Source organism: Argentina silus (assembly GCF_951799395.1).
Source record: "Argentina silus genome assembly, chromosome: 2".
NCBI lineage: Eukaryota > Metazoa > Chordata > Actinopteri > Argentiniformes > Argentinidae > Argentina > Argentina silus.
In genome coordinates, this window is record NC_139656.1 from 14,983,878 (window position 1) to 15,003,025 (window position 19,148).

Here is a 19,148-nt window from a genome sequence, read left to right on the forward strand (position 1 = left end):
CATGAGTGAGGTAGAGGGGGAACCAGAGATTAAAAAGGGCCCAAAACTAGCTGGACGCACGGAGCACAGCAAAAATAATGGTGTAGATTTGCACTGGCGGTTATTATGTAAGATTCCAAACTAAAAACAGCAGTGTTGATTTGTGTCTCCTCTCTGTGTTTTAGTGAATTGTGTTCCCAGGCAATACAGATGGTGGGCTAATTGGTGTTGTGGAATGCAGCTGTGAAGACTGCTACACTGTCAAGGTGCTGGTGTCTTCCTCTTTTGTTAATTACAAACAATGCACAAGTACTAGCATTTGTTTCTCCCAACACCACAACACCACAACCTCCTCCACTGCCTGCCTGCCCCCCCCCCCAAAACACATGTTGGCAAAGTTAAAAAAAAAATGATTTGCAGACAATTAGCACAGTGGGATGAGCAGGCTGCCTGCTGGTATTTAAGATGATGATAATGAGAGGAGAGGGGGTCCCGCTCCCCTCTCTCCCCCCCCCCCCCCCCCCCCCCTATGTGAGGTGAGTGCCTCCTTTGGAATCACAACAAAGCAGCAGACATGCAGTGTGGGGTGTGAAGCACAGAGAGCTTAATGTTAGGAAGAATTAGCAAAGCCCAGAAAGTACATTAGTGCCTTAAACATGCTGTTAGTCCTTACTTTGTTTGCTCTGATTAGACAAATGTGTAGTGAAATCCGTTGCTTAGAGGAGGGGGAGGTGCCTGAGAGACAGGAGGAAGAGGAAGAGGAGGAGGAGGAGGAAGCGGAGGAGGAGGAGGAGGTGGAGGAGGAGGGAGGGTGGGGATGTTAGCCGGAAGTGGCACTACAGAAGAGAAGAAGAGGGAGAGGGAGAAGGAGAAAATGACATTAGTCACAGGAGGTGGACTACACAGCCACTTAGGGACAGCGTTCTGACCCATCCTTGCCCAGGTTGGGAGGGACAGGGGCTGGGGCTGGGGCTAGGTCAGGTGGGCAGGGCAACTCCCACCATCTTCAACAAACATACCACATATCCCACTTTGTTTACCTCTACTGTAGACTGTATTTCACCAACAACCAGTGATCTTGTGCACACAAATACAATCAGGTGTCAGAGTTCTTTAATGTTGTCGTTATAAAAGTATCATATAATCCTCTGAAATAAAGTAGATTTTTAAAGTCGACATACCTTACTTTTACATAAAAGCGAAACATTTTTTTGATTTATTTGGTTTGTATGCCGTATGTGATATTCCCTGACATTTCTCTATGCAGGAAATATTCTTATAATTGTTGACTCTGCCCTAGAGTGCATATTAAGCTCCCATCACAGTCTGACAGCATGAGTGTAAGTCTGTGTGACAGAGAAGAGAGACAGAACGATAGAGAGGGGGAGTGAGAGAGAGAGAAAGAGAGAGAGAGAGTGGGTACTCAGAGAGAGTCCTCTGAAGGGCTGCTGCTGCTAGAAGAGTGAACCTGCCTGCCTGACTGCCTGCCTGATGCAGAGTCAAGATGAAAAGTGAACTGGCTCTCTTTTATGAGGGGTTCAGAACCATGTTCAAAGAGCAGCAGATACGGGATGCAGGAGGGGAGAGAGAGAGAGAGAGAGAGAGAGAGAGAGAGAAAGAGCCTAAGCATAGTTAAACTGGGTCATTGATCAGCACACAAAATAGCCTCATCAAGAGATTCCTCCCCTGACTGAAAGAGTTGACACGGATCATAATTAGCCCTGTCTTTGCTCATCAGATTCCCACTAATAAGGAATAATGTTCAGTTATTAGGAGATGAACGTTCAGCTCTGCACCTTTTTCTTCCCTCTCTTCTTCTCCATCATCACATCTACTACTCTTGAAGTTGAGCTTCTCTCTCTTTATCCCATCTGCAGCTATCCAGAGGATGTCAATGTGAGGCAAGGAGAATTTGACCGATATTCAGTCAGACATATACTTTTAAGATAATGATTTCGGAGAGAGCATTTGGCCCAGGCGATGGTGAACATCTACAGAGAGGAGTGCCATCAGTGTCTTCAAAATCTGTGTATGAACCTCAAAGCAATGTCTAAGTACTCAATCACACGTTTACATGGTTATATGGAGAGACAACTGATTGACAGTAGTTCTTATAGCGGGGTCAGTAAAGTTCAGGGAAGAGATTAAAGAGTTGGTTTGTGAGAGGGGATGGATGACCACTTATGCAGCATATTTTAGTATTATACTGTATGTGTACCACCTCCTTTTCCAGAATGTCAGTTTTAGTCTGCAAGGGCTGAAAAGTTGTTGTGTATATCATTTCAATGATGAGCCACTTAAAGCTTCAAAAAGTGAATGACCAATCATTTTCTTTTATTCTCTGCAGTGATGTGTTTTCCCTAGCCCTTGGCATACATTTGTGTGTGTGTGTGTGTGTGTGTGTGTGTGTGTGTGTGTGTGTGTGTGTGTGTGTGTTTGGGAGTAAGTGGAGATATTCCGACAGCTTCTGTGGTGTGTCTGGTTATAGACGTGACTTACTGTATGGTGAAACTTATCTGTGTGTGTGTGTGTGTGTGTGTGTGTGTGTGGGTGTGGGTGTGTGTGTGTGTCAATATCTCTCACCCTGCTGCAGAGAGAGAGAGAGAGAGAGAGAGAGAGAGAGTGAGTGTGTGTGTGTGTGTTTGTTTGTTTAGAGGTTGGTGCGTATGGATTACCTGCCACCTGTTTGCTCTTGAGGGAGGCCTCAGATGCCAGGGCGTAGGACATGGTGATGATCCTCTCTTGCTCTTGCAGAGCTGAGTCCAGGTCTACCAGCTCTACCGGCTTATCCACCGCCACTGGGGGTGCTATGTTCTGAACACTGACACACAAGAGTGTACACAAATACACATATACGCACCCACGCACACAGTTACAAAGATACACATTTACACACTATACAGCATCTTATGGCCTCTTGATGTTTTACTGATGCTCTGTGTTAGCCTATTAAATCTAGATTTGATGGTTTACCTGGACTTGGCCAGGATGCTCTTGATACGCTCCATATTCCGATGGCGGGCCTCTACTTCCTGAGGGCTGAGGGGTTCCTCAGGCTCTGAGTCCACATAGCGCTCGGGGATACACACCTTCTGAGGTTTGGACAGCTACACACACACACACACACACACAGAGATAAGTTTCACCATACAGTAAGTCACGTCTATAACACACCACAGAAGCTGTCAGAATATCTCCACTTAAGTTCAAATGTAAGCTCTTACACTGTATCAACACTTTACTGCTGGCTGAAAATGTTACGGTGAAGCTTTAGGCTGTAGTGATAGAGGAGACAGGTTATGTGTCAGGCTGTATAGAGTGTAATTAACCTTAATGTGAAACTTTGTAGTGAGTTCGGGGTGGGGAGTGTGGGGTGTGGGGTGTGGGGTGGTGGGGTGGGGGGCGGGTGGTGCCGTGTACCTCTCGGCTGAGGTCCAAGTCGTAGTCTAGGGGCTCCAGGTCTACTTCACGTGTGGGTGTAGAGCGGAGGGTCAGCCACTCGTCGGACTGGGAACGGGGCCTCTCCCTGTGCTCGGCCAGACCCTCTGCCCCCTGGACCACCCCCCGCGACTCCTCCCCTTGCACTGCCCGCTCCAGCAGCTGCAAGTCAAACTCCTGCTCTCGCCTCCACTGGAGAGACAGACAGACACACAACAGTTACCTTCTCAAGGACACACACACACACGCACACGCACACACACATGCACGCACGCACACACACACGCACACGCACACACACACACACCGAACACAGTCCAACTCCTGCTCTCAACTCTACTAGAAGGGTATATAAACACACAACCATAAGTCAGCAACACTACTTCCAAATGTGGTCTTCTTCTACTTTCCACACTAATGTGCACAAATCCACTATTTTCAGTTTTCATAGTAGCACAGAAATTAATTTTATAGTGTCAAAAGATATGTATTTTTTTGTCCTCATTCATCAATCCAAAATAAATACGCAAACACACACGCATGCAATGTACAGCATCAACATGAGTATGACAAACGCAACAGTCTTCTTCCTATCATGTCGAGGAATGTTGATGAGGGGTATATATGGTGCATGTACATGTAAGTCCCAAGCTCTCAGACCACAACATGCATCATCACTCCACTAGTTCAGTGATTAGGGAGAGGATGGGAAGAGGGATCCATCTACATTCATTCACATGTCCATGCTTGGTCCCAGGCATCATTGTGCTGACTGGACAAAATACTAAATGCCCACTGCAGGAATAACATATATATATGTATGTATATATGTATGTGTACCAGTCAAAAGTTTGGACACAACTTCTCATTCAATGACTTTTCTTTATTTTTATTATTGTCTACATTGTAGATTAATATTGAAGGAATTAAAACTATGAAGGAACACGTATGGAATTATGTAGTAAACAAAAAAGTGTTAAACAAACCAGAATATGGTTTATATTTTAGATTCTTCAAAGTAGCCACCTTTTGCTTTGATGACAGCTTTGCACACTCTTGGCAAGGGGTGTCCAAACTTTTGACTGGTACTGTATATATATATATATATATATATATATATATATATATATATATATATATATATATATATATATATATATATATATAATAGAGATGCAATAGAGAAAAAACAACATGGCAAGCATGTATTTATTAGCAAATGTTTTTGTTTATTTGTTCTTTTCAAACCTCAACATTAAATATGTGGGGGAGAGCAGGGAGGCTAGCAGCTGATACTGTACTAGCAGATAAACAAATTATGACCTACCATACAGTAGTGCTTGTAAATCGCTTTAGTTCTGATCTGACTGGAAATGGTTTGTATCATTATTGGCACAAGGATGCATGTCATATTATACACTGCTTCAATTCTCAAGGAGTTAAAAGTGGTGATAAGGACTTATAAGTCACCACAATCACAACGATACACATGACTATGGTAACTCCTTGTCAGCATATACAAAGGTTTAGCAGCTAAAACTGAATGGCATATCCTATGTTTGAATGATCATTTCTAGCAAAAAGCAGAGAATAAGTTGTTTTATTGTATCAAAAGATGAGGCAATCTATGCTCATGAACGATGAGTCAGCAGATCATAAAGATAATCCGAAAAATCATTGTCATAAGTTTGAACAATAATTCACTAGTACTGTACATACACTGTCCACACACTCATAATGATTATTAGAGAGTATGATGTTTTAGACGTCAATTGAAATAAATAATGTTTAGTGTAAAAAAGGATTGCTGGATTGCATATGTTTGTCTGAGCAGCACAACGACACCTGGTTAGAGAGATTTAAGGTCAGGTAGTAGGAGATGGATGGCATTAGTACCCTAGCAGTGGGCTGCACTAGGGGGGCACTAGGAAGACCAGGGAGGGAACAGAGACACTGCCATGTAGCCTGAGAGCTTGTGTCATTAGTTAGGTCAGAGCGGGACAGCATGGCAGATGACTGTTAGCTGCTACACATACAGTACAGCCAGAGTCTAGGTAACGTTACAGAAATGCTGAAAGTACACAGAGTTCAGAGAGGGGCGTGAGAGGGTGGATAGGTGGAGAGGGGTTGGAGAGAGAGAAGAGGAGAGAAGGGAGTGGAGAGAGAGAAGAGGAGAGAAGGGAGTGGAGAGAGAGAAGAGGAGAGTAGGGAGTGGAGAGAGAGAAGAGGAGAGAAGGGAGTGGAGAGAGAGAAGAGGAGAGAAGGGAGTAGAGAGAGAAAAGAGGAGAGAAGGGAGTGGAGAGAGAGAAGAGGAGAGTAGGGAGTGGAGAGAGAAAAGAGGAGAGAAGGGAGTGGAGAGAGAAGAGGAGAGTAGGGAGTGGAGAGAGAAAAGAGGAGAGAAGGGAGTGGAGAGAGAGAAGAGGAGAGAAGGGAGTGGAGAGAGAGAAGAGGAGAGTAGGGAGTGGAGAGAGAGAAGAGGAGAGAAGGGAGTGGAGAGAGAGAAGAGGAGAGTAGGGAATGGAGAGAGAAGAGGAGAGAAGGGAGTGGAGAGAGAGAAGAGGAGAGAAGGGAGTGGAGAGAGAGAAGAGGAGAGTAGGGAATGGAGAGAGAGAAGAGGGGAGAGAGAATAGGGGAAGAGGTGAAAAGCTGAACACACTGTAGGGAGAGGGTAAAGAGGGTCCTGCTGTAAACATATAGGATGGTTATGGGTGTTCACACCTCAGTAGGGGGATGGTTCAGAGTAACAAATCAATCACCATCAAAGCACCACAAAGCTCTGATTTACTCAAGCAGAATCATGGCATGACTAATAATTCATCTTGGATAAATATCTCACAACAACAAGGCGAGGCGCAAATAAAGTTGGCCCATTTCACATGTTACGGATTAGAGTTGTGGTAGTGAGGTCACAAAAGGCAAACACTGCAGTGGATTTCTTTTCCCTTACAGACGGACTGTAGGCGAAAAACACACGTTGTAAATACTGTTCAACCTTTCAACCGTTTCAACATAGCAACACAATGATAGGGTAAGGACATATCTGTAATCTAGAGGGCTGAAACCCACATAGTCTGTCCTTTCACTTCTGCATATTCAATGTCTTTCACAAGGCAAGAACAGGTGTAATTCCACCTGCATTTCACACCACCAAACCATGTCTAGCACCTCTGGTGTCTGTCTCACCACCACAGCCGTCTCTCTTCAGGTACACTGTAGCAGTACCCACTTACCTGTAGCACCAGCTAGTGAAGGCCCTAGAAATTCCACACTGTGCTCATAACAACTCAAAGTAGATGGACAATATTAGTGACTGCATGCATGGTTAGATCTGCATGCATGGTTAGATCTGCATGCATGGTCGCTTGTCGTCACGCAGTGACGGTGCGTCTTTTTCGCTAACGTACTGAGCCCAGGTCTGCAGAGAGGGGCCGCGTGGAGGCAGAGGAGGACGAGGAGTAAGAGGCTCGGTACGAAGAGGCCTGCCGCTCGCCCTGACTCAGGGTCCTCTTGCGTTGGCGGACCAGGGCCTTCTGGTGCCTCTTCATCCTCTCCAGCTGCTCCTCGGCGCTCATCCTCCCCCTCAGCTGCTGCTGCAGAGGCTCCCCAGAGTACAGACGCTCCAAGGCACTCTTTGGTCTCTCCTGAGAGGAGAAGGGGGGGAGAGAAAAGTGGCAAAGGAGGAGGAGATAAGACAGAGAGAGAAAGAGAGCAGGAGGGAGAAAATGAGGATGAGAGAAGCCCAGAGAAGCTAATAAGTGGGTTAGAGAGGACTAAATGGAGAAAGTATAATGCCACCACCTCTCAATTGTTCTAATAGATTCCAGTGTCAAAAGAGTGACATTAAAGCAGTACTTCATTGGCAGGGCACAGACTGTCTAGCACCTCCCTGAAGTTCTGAAATACCACTTTTTTATATATACTCAGCATTAGTACTATGTGCAGCATCTCATGAAGTCTCCTGTCAGCTCTACACTAGTAAACCACAGCAGCACCCACTACAGTATATCCACTAACTTGAATCTCTCTTCTGGCTAGTAGTTCAGAGTCTTACCCTCAAGCCGGGGGCAGAGGCTCCTCTTCTGAGGGTAACGTAGGAGGAGATGTTTGTGGACTGGTATAACCTCGACGAGGAGCCAGTCGGTCCTGAGAGAAAGCCAGCAAACATGAAAACACGGGTCTTGACTTGGCACCAGAGCCAAAGCGCTCTCTTTCAAACAACATGTTTGCTGCTTGTGTATGCTACCAAAACAAGCTGTTTACTTTGAGGTACAAGATCAGTGAATGTGTCGGTCCCGGAAACAAATGATACGTCATTCCACTTGTGAGCATCATATCTCTTATTTCTTTCTGTTTCTGTTGTACTTTGAGTTATTACGGCCACTTACCTCTGCTGGGCAAGGTCTGGTAGCCACCATCATGCCCCAGCGCCCCAATGCCCATGTGACCCACTCCCAGGAGCTCAGGCTCACTCAGGAAGGTCCGCAACTCAACCTAGACACACCCAGAGAAACCAGGGCTTAGCATAACACATACAACGCATGCACACACATGGACGCACCCCCCCCACACACACACACACCTTGTTGTCTCCGTTTGTGTATTGGCCGACTTCCCTGTCACGTTTGCGCTCGTCAGACTGTCGTTTGAGGCCACGCACAGACGTGTGTCTGATGACGGTGGTCTCCTTGGGCAGGGGGGGCACAGCCGGGGGGTGGTCGTCTGGACTGTACAGCTGAGGTAGGGGAGGTCTGGGAGGGGCATCCTCCTCTGCCTGCATAGACAACAAGAAACCAGGACTTTACGATCTCATTCAACAATCCTGGGTCACACTGGTTATAGATTCAAGTGGCAGTCACTCACCCATTTTACCCCAGACTTAGGGAGGGACTGCAGGGTGGGGGTGGTGGGGCTGAATTGGGGGCTGGGGCTGTGCTGGGGGAGCCTCATCTCTCCCATAGATGGACTGGCAGACAGAGAAGGCACTGACGATGCTGACACGGAAGGCACAAGTTTTCTCTCTGGAGACACAAACATGAACATGTAAAGTTAAAAACACAGACCCTTCACACACACACACACACACACACACACACACACACAGACGCACACAGACGCACACAGACGCACACTTAAAACCCCCCAAAAACACACGCATGCACGCACGCACACACGTGCGTACAAGACATAGGGCATGTCCGAAAGCTCATGTAAAGCTGGAACATGGCCATATAGTAATGAGACAACACACACAACATACTGTACAGTACAAATAAATCCCCATACTGTACAGAGAAATCAATTAATCCATTGTAAATTGTCCCCTGTGAAAATAAAAGCACATTAGTAGCATTGATGTCCCTCTCTACCTCTTGCTGAGCTCCAGTGTGTGTGGGTAGGAGTAGGAACAGCACTCCTCTCACCTGGGTTGGTCACAGAGGAGATGGTGACTTTGTAGTTGGCTTTGCTGGAGCTGAGGCCTGCGATCACATCCTCTATCCTCCACAGCTCCCTCCTGATCTGGGCTTTCTCCTGCTGCTCACACACACACACGCACGCGCACACGCACACGCACATGCACACACACACAAACACACGCACAACACAGAGAGCGAGTAAGACAACATTCTGCCTCTCAGGCCTTACTGTCGCACTATAAAACAGCACTGTCCAGCAGTCTTTCAGTATAGCTAGTGGCACCATGTCTAATTCTCAGACTCCTGCCAGGGTGAAGCCCTCATTCCCACACACACCCATCCTTAAAGGAGGCTGACCGTGTGTAAGCATGTGTTTGAAGTGGTGTGGTTGTTGGTCCTGACCTGAGAGAGACCACTGCGGTTCATCTGACCCTGCAGTGCAGATCTCAGCCAGTCTACGTCTTTCTCCAGCTGGCTATACTCGTTCCAGGCGTTCTCCATCTCCTGCATTACACAACACAGACTCACATCAGACCATGTCTAAAGGCATCCCTAGACACACATACGGTCTGGTCTGTTCCTCAGTCAGTAGAGATCTATGTGAATGGTAGCATTGCAGAACTAAGATCTTTGAAAGATCTTAAGATCCATCATCCATTGACTTGATGATCATATTGCTTTGAAGCTCTGAGGAGACTCAGCCCAGATCAGGCAGATCTGTCCTGGTCTTCAGTTGACATATGGCCAGCGAATGATCTAGATCAATGAAACAGGCTGTGTGAGGTATGGAAGGACTTACCGTTGACACCTGAGAGATCTCAGCCCTGATGTGCACCACGTCCTCCTGCAGGAGTCTCTGCTGGTAAGCGATCTTCTCTGCGTGGGCCGGCTGGTCCTGGTACTGCTCCATCTGCTGGTGGGACACATCCAATACCGACTCCAGCTTGTCCTGACCAGGGGACATGAGGACAAGGACATCAGCACAACCAGAGGGGCGCAAGCACACATGCACGCACACACACACACACACACACACCACACACACACACACACACACTACCTTGTCTTCCTTCAGGGTGCGTATCATGGTCTCCAGCTCCTGCAGGATCTTGTCTTGTTCACACAGTCGACTTAGTTTGACCTGCAGAGGGAACAGATCAGTAAGCAGCACAGGGACGTGGTGAGACTGCTTGCTTCTGTGGAGAGAACAGAGGCCCTCTCCTCCCTCCTCAGTCTCTGTTGCTAAACACCATTCACACACCACAACCCTCCGACATCAATTGATAGTCTACTGTAGTCCTCACTGTCTGTAAATATGTCAATAAGACCCATCTCTTTGAAAATCCCAGAGGAGTTGTATTCATCTGCTCTGTGTTTGAAATCAAAGAAAGCTTTCTACATTCTGGTCTGGGAGAATGGTAATGCCCATTATAAGTAATCATAATCAAAAATCCATATTTTCAAATTCACTTTTCAGGGGAACAGTACGTTATTGAGAGTGACAGATTTGTTTTTCCCAGAAATGGGTTATGCATTTATGAAAACAACATAAGACTGCCTAGTTGACAGTCTTTCTCACACAGTGAGTGTTTATTCTCCGTTCGTTCTATTTATCATTCTGTTCAATTAATAATTAAGCTGTTTTTATTTCACTGCTGTATATTGTTGTTTTAATTGCATTAAATATTCATTGTTCAGTTCAAATTTCACCAACAACATTCTTATAAATTGTTAAACTGGAACAATGCTAATGATGAAAGGCCAGGACATCCATCTTATTTACCTCGATTCTACCCAAAACAAAGCACTTCCAAAAGCACGATCACACAAATCAAACCGAAAAATGTAAAAGCTCAACATCTAAAAACTCCCATGTATTTTTCCCTTTCAATTGAGGGCTGGAAATCTAAAAGGCCTGGTGGATATACTCTGAGGCCTTGGCAGTGCAGTACAGTGTGGATGTCCCCACAGTGTTGTAGCAGCTTAGGTCTGCTCCCTCCCTTCCCTCCACAGTCTGTTTACCACAACTACAGAATATACAGCTCTCAAAGCCTCAGCTGTGTCTCTGTAATGGTTTGTAAGAAGTGGGAAAAGTGAAAGAACTTGAAGAAAAGAAAAGAGATGGATAAACTGGGTGTTTATCAAGACAGTGTTTCTGTAGGCTGAGGAGATGGAGGGTGGGGAATGCTATACTTACATCAACATCGCTCTCTGCTATTTTGACAGGTCTTGCTGTTCTGTCTTTTAGCGTTTCGCGTCCAGTAACCTGAAATGCCCCACAGGCACAAACAACCTCATTTGTTTTTTTTTACCACTAATAGTTGCAAAACAAACTTCAAACAGCCCAGAGGAGAACCCATCATTCAATAGATACAGTAACATTGAACAAACAACATTACAGCAATTATCAAGCAACAGCATGAGACCTTTTAAAAAAAAAAAAAAATTACTTCATGAGCTGTGGGTGTTACAGTAGCCACAACGCAGAAGAAAAGCTATGCAAAAAGGATTACAAAAAAACATTGATAGCAGTATACGGACAAGCCAATGCAACACAACTGCTTGGAAAGCTGTGCAAAGATATTTATGGACAGGCAGCAGCATCTGTGTGTTTGGGAGAGGCCTGAATGACAGAGGACCACAAAGCTGCTCTTTCCTGGCAGAGTATCAGTGTCCTCAACGACTGTGTCCTCCATATGAACCATGAGGGAGGAACTCTAGGCAATATGGCACCTACCTCAGATACTTTCTGTTACAGGGATAAATCAAGCATGGCTAAAGAAATCATATTTCACTAACAGTGAACTGGCCCATTTAGTAAGGATATAGATAGGCCTACTGCAGCACCTGTGCCTTTGGATTGTAGACTTCAATGGATTAAATGCCTAAACAGAGCTAATGATTGTGTTGCTCTATTGTAAAGTGCATAAAGACATGAATGTGGAGATAATAATAATAATAATAATAATAATAAATAATCAAAGCACACATTACATAGGCCAATAGTACTGACATTACTTAAAGGGTTAGTTTAGTGCTTACAAGCAAAACAAAAAGGGGGGAAGGGGGGAGGCTGTGAAACTGCAACCCAGGGCTGAACAGCATGCACAGCAGCTCCCTCTCACTCAGAGGCAGAGTCCCCACCACAACATACTGACACAGCATCACCAAGGGTACCCAAGCCAGGCTACAGGTATGCACCACACCACACTACAGGACAGTACATTGCTCCTCGCTTTACAGCAAACATGGGCTGGCCAGGAATGCATGACATTCTATTGTTAGGAGAAGCAGTGGAATGGTCTGACTTTGTATGCACACCATCCTTACATTCCAACTGGACCATAAACCTGGAGTGGACGTTTCTAACACATGACTGTGTACCATAAGGATCAACGGGTCAATACTTTTGATCTGTTTTAAAACAGGGAATAGAGAGGTGTTATAGAGAGGAGGTACTGTACACATGGATAACCCCCACTCCGAGAAACAGGATGTTAGTTAAGGTTTGTGGTGTTATACATACAAATCACAGCAAGATCAAATGCCTTGTACTGATGTGAATGGATAGATAATCGATTATCGCGAGAGCATAATGTGGAAACATAAGGCACAAGTTAATTCTGCTGAAGCTAGCATTTAGACTAAGCTATATGATGCAGCATAGCAGCAACATACTGTAGGCTTCTCTCAGCAGCATGTCCTGATGGGAAGTGGAGTTCACATGACAAGTAGTAATGTGCCGGTCTTAACCTCAGTTCCCATCAGTGTTGGTATGATATTTTGGCCCCGCCTTGTCAGGGTGAGTATGTACAATTCCCAATATACGTTCCTATTGTCCAGTCGTTAAGACAGCTAACCATGCCTCAATATAGAATACAATATCTCAAGTAATCAATAGCATAGCCAAAATTGTTGAATTTCATGTATAAGATCATATTGTCATTCAAGTAGTTTGCTCTGTTGAACTGACAGTTAGGACACCCAGGTGAAAGCAGTGTAATATTCTTGTCCCCATTAGGCGGATTAAAACAACAACAACAACAACAACAACAACAACAGTGGTTAATACACATCAATTCTACTTTAGTTTCCAACATGGACAGACAGTAGACACCCCTGAGGAGGGGGTGTAATTAAGAAAGCAGAGGGAGGTGTGTGAGGTGGACAGACAGACAGACACTGGAAATAGTAGAAGGAAAGAGAGCTGGAAACAGTGAGGAAGGTGAGGAAGAGGAGGAAGAGAAGGAAGAAGTGATATTAGCTCTCTTGAGGCCCACCTTTAAATCTAGATACTCCAGGTCCTTCTTCAGTTGCATGTAAGTATCATCAGCCTTTAGTGAGGAGGAGTGGAGAGACAAATCACAAGACTGGAAGAAGCTGCAAAGGATGCTGGGAGACTAGAAGACTCCTCAGGCTTTGTTAAGGCAGAACTCTAAATCTACTTCGTTCTCATTGTAGATATACTGCGTCAACATGGTCGATTACTATTAGTGTGGTAAAATATGACAGTAAATCAGGGAGATTGATTTGGTTATCAGAATTGACTAAATTCATTCCGGTAGAAGAGTTTAGATAAGAATAGGGCAGCATAGCCCTTGTATTATGAAACACACCAGCAGATATTTTCGAGTATGGGTAAATTCAAATGTACATGAGCATGAATAGAACATGGCCTGATTGATGCTCGAGACTAATACCCTTATCACACTACAGAGCCGAGCCGAACCGAACCGAGCGGTACTGTGCATACACCATAGTTGCCTTAACACTATCCGAGCCAGCACAGTACGGTTTGGGTCGGCCGAGTAGTGTGTAACGCCCCTGAGTGGGGTTGTCACTGAGCACTTTGCAGCTTCCTTCTAGTCTGCAGGTGTGAGAGTAGAGCACTGCACTGTGTTTGGACTGGCTCCTCTATAGAAGAGACACTTCTGAGCCTGTCGACTGAGGTTCAGTTCAGATTCATAACACTGACCTCTCAGATACACACTGGTCAGGACATCCAATAGAAATAATCCAATAGCAGACGAGAAATGTAATACAGAATATCCATAATACATTTCTCATTGTGGTAATCCAAGTTTGCAAAGATTTCAAGCAACATGATATAAGGATATATTGGTGAAAAATACAGGCACCGTGCATATTCAACTCGCAACATGCTTGAAATGAAGCCTCAGAGCAAATCATGTTTTTGTAAAAATGATGTACAAATAAAATGATATAAAAACAAGGCTCTATAGGCTCTGCAGATGAGTGAGAGGCCAACCATTCAAACACAGACAGGCTGGGGTATAGTAACAGCTGCAGTCCAAGCTGGGACAAATACTGTACTGTGCAGTCCATGCTTTCGAAGTACGGTAGCACCAAAACCACTATGACAAGACACAACAAACAGACCACACAATGATAATGATAAGGTCCGGGTGGAGACAGGCAGAGGCACATACTGGGGGTGGGGAGAAGGGGTTCTGGGGGTTCGGCCAGGGCGGGGGGGGGGATGCAATGGCCTGGGTCTGTGAGGGGGGGGGGATGCAATGGCCTGGGTCTATGAGGGGGGACCTGACCTGCAGGCTGAGGCCCGGGAGCCCATTGTGCTGGTGCTGCAGATGAGCCAGCGTGTGGCCTTGCACGTCGGCCATCTTGGCCTGGTGCCTCCTGAGCTGTATGAGCAGCAAGGTCAGCTCCTCCGGCTGGGTGGAGGGGCCAGGGGAGGGGCACAGCAGAGAGATAGAGAGAACACTTCAGCCTGTGGCCGCCACGGTGGCAGCAGTGAGGGGCCAGCCGTACGGCCCAGGAGAGAGGTGTGTGGCAGAGGAGCCTGCCTACCACAGTGTCTCCATAGCTCCACCAGGGGAGGCTGGTGGAAGTAGAAATCAGAGGACGGGCTCATTGTAATTGCATGGAATGACATGGGGACACGTGTTTCATTCTATTCCATGCATTACAATGAGCCAGTCCTCTGATTTCTACCTCCACCTCCCCTGAACTCCACCCACCAATACAAGATACGGAATAGCACTGAATCCACCAACCTTTTTAATTGAGATGTCACAAATCAACGTCACCTTCTGCTTGGTGTGTTTTTTACACGCCAGGTTGTTTTGCATCAAGACTTCATATTACCAGTATAAAGCAGAAAATAGTTCAAAGTTGATGTATGATAAAATCTAATAAAATGGCAAAGAGCTTACCGTTTTCCCATGCAAGCTGGGTGCGCTGACAGTGTGTGTGATGTAGCCCATGGCTGGCATTGACCTTCTCTCTATCTGAGCAGTCTGTGGAAAAAATAAAATACATCAACATGTTATTCCATGTCCCATTTCATGAATCAAACAGAATGTCAAATCACACATGAGCATTTACAAGGATGAAAGGGGCTGTATCTGCAATGTTGTTCAGATTGTTACCTTTAAATACATCCCTGCTATGGGACATTCTGAATACCCATCAAGTTCAGGCATTGCCTATAAGTTTGCAAACAAATTTGTGCACACAGCAGATTATTTTTTCTATCCATTTATTAAGTTAATCTCTCCTCATCTATTTGAAAGAAGGTGTGCCCCGCAGTTTACGTTGCTACGGGGGCTTGGGATGGAAGACTTGACGTTTTTGCTTAACACACAGAATTGTGAGGCTAGGCCCATCACAGAGCCTTAAAAGGACACAAACAACAAGAGATTTAATTAACTACACATAAATTATCCCGAACCTGCCTTCTTAAAATAACATTTGTTTGCTACCAGCAAGAGAAGCACTGTGAACCATCCCCTCTGAGATTCCCATGCCACTATGTTTTTTGCTGTATAATAGGTTTTTTATTTAAATGTGAGATCAGAAGAAAGAGACCGTTGCTGATGTTTGATATAGAGTAGGGATGTTTATAGGGTGCTGAGCAGCCCGGGGCAATTTGGATTAGCCGCTAATAACACTCACACACACACACACACACACGCACACACGCGCACATGCACACACACACACACACGCACATACACACGCACACGCACATGCACATGCACACGCACACACACTAATGATATTCCATCGAGGTATACAGAACATAACACAGAAACACACACTCAAGCCTAAATGAGAACCCCAGCCGTAAAAGATGCTGGATCCACCAAAAACAAATTTCATCCGACGACTAAATTTAGTATCCATAAACCATTGCTTTCTTGGACGATCTCACACACACTGTGGCTCCCCTCATTCAAAATATCTCTTCCTCTTTAAATGTTTATCAGTGTTCTGGGTGAGTGGTGTTCTATTTGAGACTCGTAATTAGTGACTTGACGCTCCGGGTGAGTGATGAAGTAACGTTGAAGCACTGACACTTTGTTTACTTGTGTGAGGACAGTGGGTTGATGGGAGAGATGCATGGAGGGCAGTGTGGTGCTGGGTCGTAAAAAAGGGATCTTCACATGTGGGGGGTGTGGCAGGGAGACAGCGCAGGGTGCGGATGGCAGGACGCTCCCCTGCACAGGGGGTCACACACACACACAAACAGGCTGCTGGTGTGGTGTGTGTCGGAGTATGGCGTTGTGGGGAAGGGGGGATGGGCAGGCTCACACACACACAGTCTCACACACAGTCTCACACACACACACACACACACACACAGTCTCACACACACAGAGCCACCTGTGGAGCAGGCATGGGTGTGGACTGTGTGAATCCTTCTGAGCTCCACACTGCCATCAAAGTGTGTGCAGGACGGGAAAGGACAGCAGGGCTATTTCTCATGATCATCTTCCCATGAAGGGCCCTTCTAATGGTTAACACATAATATAATCTTTTTTAATCCTTTGAATCTAGATGAGTGGCAAATCCATTACATGTGAAACATTGTGTCAAAATCCCATGCTTACTGCTGCCATTCAGTTTTAACTCTGTGAGGCCCAGTCAGTGTCCTACCTTGGAGATCTGAGCGCACACTCTTCTGGGGGAGCTAGAGCCTGTGGACTCCCCAGGTGCCACCTCGTCCAGCGGCCTGACCGTCACCCTGTCTAAGGGGGTGTGAGGCCTGCGGGGGGACAGGGGTTTGAAGGTGGAGGCCGGTGGCAGGGGGGCGTCACATGGCGACGGGGGCACAGAGATGGAGCGGGGCATCTCCATGGTGACCCTGAAGGAGGCTGTGTCCAGGAAGTCTGGCCCGGTATAGATGGGCGCGGTGGGACTGCCGTGGCGAAACTGCTGGCGCTGCTGCCACTCGTACAGCTGCCACACCATGCCCTCCTTGGTGGCCATGCGCTCGTCCGTCGACATGCGGAAGTGGCTGAGGCGATCATGGGCATATTTGTAGTCACTGGGCAAGTTGCGGGCTGCCGGAGGAGAGCTGCCACCGCCGGATGGGAGGCGTGGGGTCTTTGGCAACGACTGGTAGGCCTCCACTACACTGGCCTTGGTCTGCGGGGGAGGGGTCCGTCGTGGTAGAGGGAGGGTGTACTCAGCAGATGAATGGCTGAGGACAGGAGAGATATATAGAACCTTTTCACTCACTGGACACTAGACTTGCTTCATCAGGCATATAACAATATGTGAATATAATACAAACTGCAGTAAATGTACAGTTCAGTACAGCCATTCCGGTAAAACACGTTATACAAACAAACTGTTCAATCAGCAGTTCACTGCTGAGAAATTCACATTTGCCACTAGAGGGAGATGTTTGCTAGGGAGTTTGGTGTATATTTTACAAGATGCATCACTGAAGCACATGGATAGGGTTATGGTTATGATCAAGTGTTATGTTATTTAATATGCAGGTAAGAAGGATAGCCTAGCTGATCTGACTGACCTCTTGGGATCTCCCTTCTGAACTTTGACCCAGTGCTCCACCTGAGCCAGAGCCGTCTTCCTCTGCACCTGCTTCTCTGTGTCTGTGCGCGGGACAAAGCCCCTCTTGTACACCACATTGCCATTCTGGTCCGGGGGCAGGGCGGCGTGGGCCCCGTGGTGAGCTGCCTGGCCGTTCCTGTGGAAGGCCAGGGTGTGTGAGGGGCCAGATGGGTCTGGAGAGAGACTGTCCACCTCTACCTCTGTGACTGGAGGAGGGCTGGGCTTCCCTGGAGCTTCCACCAGTATGTACCTTTCCTCCTCCCCCGGGGCCAATAGGATCTCCTCCAGCGCAGGCTCCTCCCTCTCAGGCCGGTGAACGCTCTCTGACTGGGAGGAGCTCTTGCTGACGTTGATGACGTGATTGGTCTGTGGGACTGCCTGTTGCATGGACTTGTCGAGTCTCTCTGCCTCTCTGTGTGAAGTGAGAGAGAGAGGGGGAGGTCCTTAAGAGTTCCTAACAACAGTAGAGGTACCTCGCTGTAGTCTCAGCTAAAGACAACAGTCCTAATCATCCTATAGAACACCATGGATATAGACATCACTTCATCCTATAGAACACCATGGATATAGACATCACTTCATCCTATAGAACACCATGGATAGAGACATCACTTCATCCTATAGAACACCATGGATATAGACATCACTTCATCCTATAGAACACCATGGATAGAGACATCACTTCATCCTATAGAACACCATGGATAGAGACATCACTTCATCCTATAGAACACCATGGATATAGACATCACTTCATCCTTTCTCAGCTCAAAGTGCAGAGTGACAGAGCTAACGTCACAGTTAAAGATGGACTTAGTTACCCGAAGCCTAGTGTTAAATACTCAAATTCTACATCAACAATTCATCCTGTCCATTCTCCTTCCCCATGGAAGGTAATATGATGATGAAATGCCGCTGTATTCTACCAACAGGGGGATTAGAAAGCATTAAGCTCTGGATAACAAGCCACTGTGGATACTGTAATTAACCTGAAGTGACTCTGAAAGCAATTCACCACTTGAGTAATAATGAAGGCATTCCAAATGGCCTGACTCATCGCAGAGTTCATCAGAAGAGGGATGGGAGAGTTTCAATATGTATATTTCACACCCACACGTTGAAAAAAAATGTTTAAAAAGACAGGAGAGTACCTGAGTGGAGCTCTTTGCAGACAAGGCACACTGGGTCTCCCTTGTGAACGGAAATGACAGCCATTTTGTCTTCAAACAAATAGCTTGGGGTAGCCTCTCTCCATCCATGACTCTGCCTAATAGCTCTGAGGATGGGACTGATCATTCCCCACAGTAAGATTTATGAGACCTCCATAGGAAAGGAATTCATCAGAGATATCTCTGATTCTCAGCCCTGTACTAAGACGCCTTAAATCACACCATTTGTCTGATTAAATATCGGCCTATTAACAAGAGAGGTGCTCTATCTTTGGAAAAAGTTCAGAGAAGTAAAGTTTTAACA

General features: G+C 46.2%; 1 protein-coding gene across 1 annotated transcript in view; it reads right to left on the bottom strand.

The window, feature by feature from the left end:
- Window positions 1–666: 666 nt before the first annotated feature.
- Window positions 667–19,148, bottom strand: part of plekha7b (pleckstrin homology domain containing, family A member 7b) — a gene marked incomplete at its 3' end in the record, with an annotated part of 70,940 nt that continues 52,458 nt past the window's right edge. Inside the window, exons 10-29 of the mRNA XM_083697315.1 lie at window positions 17,635–18,085; window positions 16,752–17,298; window positions 15,026–15,109; window positions 14,399–14,524; window positions 13,112–13,165; window positions 12,162–12,245; window positions 11,029–11,097; window positions 9,892–9,972; window positions 9,631–9,780; window positions 9,234–9,335; window positions 8,838–8,949; window positions 8,278–8,435; window positions 7,997–8,188; window positions 7,803–7,908; window positions 7,469–7,560; window positions 6,822–7,058; window positions 3,400–3,609; window positions 2,953–3,086; window positions 2,655–2,800; window positions 667–815 (exon numbers count right to left, since the gene is read on the bottom strand). Coding sequence (XP_083553441.1) covers window positions 667–815; window positions 2,655–2,800; window positions 2,953–3,086; window positions 3,400–3,609; window positions 6,822–7,058; window positions 7,469–7,560; window positions 7,803–7,908; window positions 7,997–8,188; window positions 8,278–8,435; window positions 8,838–8,949; window positions 9,234–9,335; window positions 9,631–9,780; window positions 9,892–9,972; window positions 11,029–11,097; window positions 12,162–12,245; window positions 13,112–13,165; window positions 14,399–14,524; window positions 15,026–15,109; window positions 16,752–17,298; window positions 17,635–18,085 — 3,284 coding nt within the window. The remainder of the gene's footprint in view (window positions 816–2,654; window positions 2,801–2,952; window positions 3,087–3,399; window positions 3,610–6,821; window positions 7,059–7,468; window positions 7,561–7,802; window positions 7,909–7,996; window positions 8,189–8,277; window positions 8,436–8,837; window positions 8,950–9,233; window positions 9,336–9,630; window positions 9,781–9,891; window positions 9,973–11,028; window positions 11,098–12,161; window positions 12,246–13,111; window positions 13,166–14,398; window positions 14,525–15,025; window positions 15,110–16,751; window positions 17,299–17,634; window positions 18,086–19,148) is intronic.